At 48.6% G+C, this 6,449-nt stretch overlaps 1 protein-coding gene across 1 annotated transcript; it reads left to right on the forward strand.

The window, feature by feature from the left end:
- The first annotated feature begins 630 nt into the window (after positions 1-630).
- LOC104012965 (protein FAM162B) lies at positions 631-6,148 on the forward strand. The gene is made up of 4 exons (XM_009465397.2): positions 631-924; positions 2,827-2,932; positions 4,308-4,416; positions 5,087-6,148. The coding sequence occupies exons 1-4, from the start codon at positions 792-794 to the stop codon at positions 5,192-5,194; spliced, it is 456 nt and encodes a 151-aa protein (XP_009463672.1). The 5' UTR covers positions 631-791; the 3' UTR covers positions 5,195-6,148.
- The last annotated feature ends 301 nt before the right edge of the window (positions 6,149-6,449 follow it).

The raw sequence follows: 6,449 nt of genomic DNA on the forward strand, positions 1-6,449 counted from the left end.
CCAGACTTTGTGGAGACTGATTTCAAAGAGGGCAAATACTTTATAGGTACCGCTACATTTCCACGACAATTTTACTGACTGACAAATACTACGTCACTCGAGGTTTCTGACATAATTTCTTATTTTACTGATTTAAACCTGAAACATATCTGAAATATATTTCTTTGCCAGGAAAGTTTGCAGTCTGGATGTGAGATGGACTCCCCATCTGTATTTATAGCCACAAACATTGGCGTGAGTTTCCGTCCGCCAAACCACATTTATTCTGAGATAGGGGAAATGCTGTTCCTCCTCAAAAAGTCTGTTTAATGATTTGCAAGGTTATTTTTTAGTTGAGAACAATTAAGAACTCTAACAGCTTAACTGGCTGTGATAATTAGCAGCCACTAAGCCTATCTTTGGGGAAATACAGCAAGCTGTCCTATTTTTGTCCTACCATAGTAAAGACTGAGAAAATAATGTATATACCCATTGCTCTCCTGAGAAGCTCTTTGGGTTGGAGAGCCTGGGGCAGAGCCTGGGCTGGGCGTTAGCTGCTGCAGTGGTGATCTCTGCCCGCCTAGCTCAGAAGGTGTGTCGTTTTGGTAAACACAGGCGATAAATTTAACTAGTCATCATGACGCAAGCAAAAACTGTTGGCAGCCAGGGTAGAAATGCATGCTACTCCCTTCTTACAGGAAGGGGTAGTTTTACGTTATTAACTCCTAGAAGCAGCCTTCTGGCTCCTGCTGGTCCCCCTGTGCGCTCCCAGGCCGGTGTGGAGGCAGTGGCCCGGTGCCAGCTGGCGCGGGATGCTGGGGAGGCTGCTGGGGTGCAGCCCTGGGCTGTGGCGGCGGGTGGCTCGGCCGGTCCTGCACCCCGCCAGAGCTGTCAGCAACAAAGCGAAGGGCGCTCAGGACGCGGCTTTGCAGACGGCTAATCCAGGTGGGTAGAAAGGCTTTGATCGCTGTTTCATGCTGCAGCATGGAGGGAAAGGGTATTTGCAGGAAAGGGTGAGAAAATGACCCTTTTCTCATATGTAGCTGTATTATCACAGTGCTGCATCTCCTGGGGTTACAAACGCTCCCAAGACATGGAGCAAATTGAGAGTTCTGACTAGCACGGTGCACAGGGATAAAGTTTTTTGTGTTAAATAGTCCTCCTCCTATGGCAGCAAATACAAACTGATACTTCATGTCAGGGAACCTGTTAATTTCAAAAAATAAATAAATCTTCCTCCTTGTACCCAGCTGCCAGGTTTCCAGAGGAGGACCGGTGCACATCCCTGCACTTGCAGGGCTGGTGCAAGCGGCAGATTTGCACGCCTCTGCTCCCCCCGACACTCCCTGCCAGACTGCATCCATAGCTGTGCGTGCTGGCGGCAGGCAGTGCCCTTGCTTACCTGGCAGGCAGCAGGCATGGGTTGCTCCCATGTGGCCAAGCTCCCTGGCATGGAGATAGTTTCTTTTAATCTCTACCACCACCTCCTTGGCCGTGCCTTCGCAGACTCCTCACCCTAGCGAGGCTGGGCTGCATGGGGCTGCCGGTGCTCCCACGGGATGGCTGTGGCTCTCCAGCATAGGTCTTTGCCCTTGTCTTTCCTAGGGTGGACCCTGTCCTTGTAGTGATCCATCCTAACGCTTGCTGCAGATCCGATTCAGACACTTGCTGATATTTCAGATGTAGCTCTCCTGGTCTCACTGGCACTCTGTAAGAGAAATAGGAGAAGAAGGAGATTAAATTTACCTGGGGGTCTGAGTGCCAAGATTTACACCTGGGATTTTTCAGCCATTCACATGTCCTGGCATGTGTGAGCAGGCCTGGGGCCGAGACACTTAATGTAATTTCACCATCTCAACACAGGCAAGAAGAGATGCTCCTTGTGCCCTGCACTGTAGCGGCAGTGATCTCCTTTCAAGCAAAGCACTAGCAATCCAGCAACAGCCAGGGAGTGCAAGACACCGAGACTGGGGGCATCTTCATGTCCATCCCTTCCTGCATGCCCTGGTCACCCACAGGGCATTTCTAAACACCAGTCCCACATTTGCAAGCACGGGGCACTGTAACGTAGCATCTTGGGTGCACCTGCCTGGGTGTGTGAACAGTCCCAGCTACCTCGTGATGCCCACCTGTACAGGTGTGCAATGCAAAAGCCAGGATTTGAGCTAGCCGTTGCTTACCCTATTTTTGCAGGGTGTCCCTGCCACTGCCCTCATCATGGCCCATCATTGGGCTCATTTCCATCAAGAGGAGCCAGAGACCCTTTCTCATTGTGCTCACGGTGACAGCATGCTAATGGCATCACCATGGTAGTCTGGTGGGGTGTAATGTATCATCATTAGAGTACAGTAATGTGGTACCCAGCTTGCATGAGAATGACTGCCAGCCTCCCACCAGGCTGTATTTTAACAGATCTCGTCTCTCCATCACACTTTTAGAAGGAGATGCTGTCGAGGAGTTATTAGCGCTGCTGGCAGTTTGTTTAACTCACTAGTTGGGCCATTTAAAAGCAAGATGCTAGCAGGGTGAGAGCATGCTGCGGCCTTGGGTGACTTCAGTCCCACATCCTTTCCTCCCTTAATCAGGAAGGTTAGAAGAGATTTTTAGTTTAAAACCTACCTAAACTAAAGGAAAAAAAAATAAGCAAAATGAAATAAGCTGCAAATGTAACAAAGCACCTCACACCGGCTGCTGAGTCCTTTTGACATTAGAAAGCACATTTGGCTCTCACAGAACAGAAAAGTGCCATTCTGAACTTTCAATCCTTTTTCCCCTGTAATGACTGCTTCTTTCCTCTTCCCTTCTTTAAGCTTAGCTCATTGTTTTCTTTTATAAAATCTCTTACAGGTTACAAAGCTTTCAAAAATGACAGAAGGCCTACAAATTTTGATAAAAAGGTGTTAGTATGGGCAGGACGCTTTAAAAGGGAGGAGGACATTCCCAAGCACATATCGTAAGTAGACCTGTCTAAATAATGCTTTGGATGGGATCGTACAGATTGAGACCCCAGTCTGCATTACCCAGACTTGTGCTCACGTGGTGAGGGTTAGTGCTCCTCCTTGCTGACGAGGCCTGCTGCTACTGGTGTCCAAAAATAATCTGAATTTTTGGGAATATCAACTTTTTTTCATGCCCTGTGAAGTAAACTGGATTCACTTATTTTAGATATCATGAGTTTCAGACTAAGCTGAAGTGTCTTTTGCAAGACAAGTGTCTTTGTAACTCAGAAGTCACCATGGTAAAATATCACCCACTTTGGATTTTTGCATGCTTTGCTAGTTTTTATTGACTAGCAATTAATAGTGCTGCATACATTTTAAAAAGAAGTTGGGGCTATACACAGCTTTGGTGACAGACATCTGCAACGAGTTCCTTACTGCTGGGCTATGGTTTCACCTCCTTGTCAAGGTATTTTGTTAAAGGATTGTCACTCAGTTTTGAGACCTAATGCTTCCTGACTTGTGACATCCTGGGGGCTCCTCCAGCTGCCCTTCCCCTTGCAGGTGTAAGTAAATCCATGGCTGGATATGATTTCATGAATGACTTATTGCCACGCTGCAGTCTCTTGCAAGTGTGAATTGTCACAGTGGAGATTTCCCAGCGACGGCTGCGGCTGTTCAGCTGCTTGGGAATACAACTCTGGATGGACGGCGCAGTTGTCTGCTCCAGCTCAGGCTCAGCCTCCCACCGCAGGCAGATGCTTGTGGGGCTGATGTCAGCTGCCTGGCAGAGGACTACGCCGCAGAGGGACAGGGCTGCAAAGCCTCACGTGCAGCTGGGATGGCGACGTGGCCACAGAACCAGTCACCACTTGCTGTGCCTCTTCACTGTGTGAAAACTCTCTGTTGGTCTTAGCCAAAATGTCATGCATGTGTTTTTATTCCACTGAGGGTGGCATTGCCTGGCCCTGGTGGCACAGCCCCAGCGTCTCCTGGGCCTGTGCAGCACCCCATGCCCTGCAACACCCAAAGCTGGGCCCCTCGTAATTCCATTATCACAATGAAAAGACTTTCCTGGGCTTGTAATTTTTCGGGTGTTCACTCTCATATGCAATAAAAGAAGGCAAGAGAGCAGGACTTGTTATTCCTGTCGTTATTGGTGACTGTTGGGAGCAGCAATACCCCACCTGTGTGGGAGGGTGGATAAATCTTTCCCCCATAGGCCAATTTTTTGAGTCCTCCTCTAAGCACTTGCAGAAAGAGAAGGCTGAAACACATTGTACATTAATAAGCAGTTGCTGGAAGCCTTGAGGATTCATTACTCAGCTCCCCATGATCTCATTTCACACATGCTGCTGCAGGATGGAAACTCTGCTCTGTCCTCTGCAGGTCTGAGGTCCTTGACGCAGCAAGGAACAGCGTCAGGATAAAGGTTTGCTACATCATGATTGCACTGACCTTGCTGGGCTGCTTGGCCATGGTAATCACAGGCAAAGAAGTAAGTATAGTTTCTGGGTGAAGTGAACCGATCCACTTAATGTGTGGTCTATGTATGCTCTCTTCGTAAATAAGTGCCTGTGTGACAGATGATAGGTTTGAGAATAAGTCCATGTAAGCAATATTTGCACAGGATCTGTATCACTCCATTCTCTGGAGGAGAGATTGGCATGGGGAAGCACAATTTGCTGGTTAATGTGTTCCTTCTGACGCACTTTACCATAAACCCGTGCAGTGCAATGCTCTGTATCATGGTATCTCAGCAAGAGGCCGGTCCAAAGGTTGTGGAGTAGCTCAGACAACATCAATAGTGCCTGGTCCTGCCGTGCATCCGTGGGCCATGAGGCTCCTGTGGTCCTGCCTGCCTAGCCTGCGTGCCACCATGGCCACCAAGAGCTGTGACAATCACTTCTTCCCATCCCACTGGTGGGGAAGGAGGGTGTCCAGCCTGACTTGCATGTCCCAGTGCACCTGTAAACAATTTACAGTGTAATTTTCCTGCTAATCAGAGCTGCAGATGCTAAAAATTTGGTAAAACAAGGAAACATCAGCTTCTGTCACCACAAAATATCAAAAAGTACAGTGGGGTGTCAAAGCAAGTGGTGCAAATGCGGAGAAATTTAGTGGTGGGAAATGTGTGCTCGCAATGATTTTCACCATTTGTTTTCAAGGCTGCTAAAAGGGATCACACGCTGCTGAGGATGAACATCGAAAAGAAGGCCAAATGGAGGGCTGAAGTGGAGAAAGATGAGGAGGCAGCTGTTGGGAAGCCACAATGATTGGGAACAGATGTATTTTAGCAACAGGAGAGAAGTGATTTGCACACATGGCATATGCACCTGTCTTCATTTAACTCTGGAGCTTTTTCACTGAAACTCTCAAGGGAAAGACTTCACTGCTTAAAAACTGCTCTGTACAAACTGGGAAACTTCTATGGAAACTCCAGCAGCTGCTTTCTGTGGCCTCTGGTCTTTGGCACTGGGTTCTGCTGAAATACGGAAATCTCTTCTAAACTGGAAAGTGTGGGAAGGACAGATGCAGGACCCTCCAGCTCAGGATCAGCTTTTCATGGTGCTGCTGGTGCATACTGGCGCATGGCCATGGGGCTGTCTCCTCGCAGTCGCGAAGGATGTGGCCCCACAGCAGAGAGCATCCCATTCTGTGCAATGCCTCTAGTGCAAACAGCCTTGGCCAAAGTGACCCAGAGCAGAGGGAAAAGAAGCCTGAAACATGTGTTGCAAGCACAAAGAGGTCAATTGTCTCTACCTGTGAGCCTGCTGCCAGCACTGTCTCCTCTCCCTCCCCAGCCCCTCATGGGGTCCCATGGCCGGGGGAGAGAGGGGACATGAGCATGAAGAAGGGCTGGGAGGATGGGGGAGTGTGAGCAGACCCTGATGACTGATTTGGGCCAAAAGGAGCTTTGGGCCAGAGGAGATGGCAGTGATGTGGAGTGGTAGCATGGCCATGTGGAGTGGTTTGGTTGCTGCTGGGCAGCCCAGGGAACCCGTGCCCAGCAGAGGGAGCCTGGCCTGGAGGCACCTCTCGTACTGTTGCACCTCACTGGTTTTTCATCTGCTTCCAGTCATTGTCATGAAAGTTCGCTAGCACTTGCTGAGTTGTGATTTTAGTCAGGAGTAATTGCTAATATATGGTTTGCTAAAACTGGATTGTTTTTAATCATCATAGTTCATTAATTCATAATAAAACAGCTGTCCAATTACATCTAAAACAAACGCATCTCTTCACAGCTTCATTTAAAGTGTCACCAAACACTCTGGGATGATGTTTAACAGATGGGAGACATCCTAATGAAATATTGAAAGTTTCGTTTTCATGAAGTGATTAAACTTCAAGACAGGCCCCAGTTCATCCTTGTCGGCACTGACGGTCTGAGCCCCCATGCATCATTTGTAACCCAACACCTGTAAGACACGCTGGTGGAGCTGGGTGCGCTGCATGGGGTGCCGAGGGCCATGGAGTGACAAAATCCAGCTGTCTCACCCTGGCTGCCATAGAACTTAACCACGTTCAGCC

This window comes from Nipponia nippon, unplaced genomic scaffold (genome assembly GCF_047370975.1).
Source record: "Nipponia nippon isolate SJK-2023a ecotype South Korea unplaced genomic scaffold, ASM4737097v1 scaffold_12, whole genome shotgun sequence".
NCBI lineage: Eukaryota > Metazoa > Chordata > Aves > Pelecaniformes > Threskiornithidae > Nipponia > Nipponia nippon.

Bases quoted from the DNA above. Each gene is read 5' to 3' on its own strand.
- LOC104012965 (XM_009465397.2), top strand. From the start codon at position 792: ATGCTGGGGAGGCTGCTGGGGTGCAGCCCTGGGCTGTGGCGGCGGGTG. The intron at 925-2,826 runs GTGGGTAGAAAG...AATCTCTTACAG, and splicing joins TTTGCAGACGGCTAATCCAG to GTTACAAAGCTTTCAAAAAT. The intron at 4,417-5,086 runs GTAAGTATAGTT...TTTGTTTTCAAG, and splicing joins TGGTAATCACAGGCAAAGAA to GCTGCTAAAAGGGATCACAC.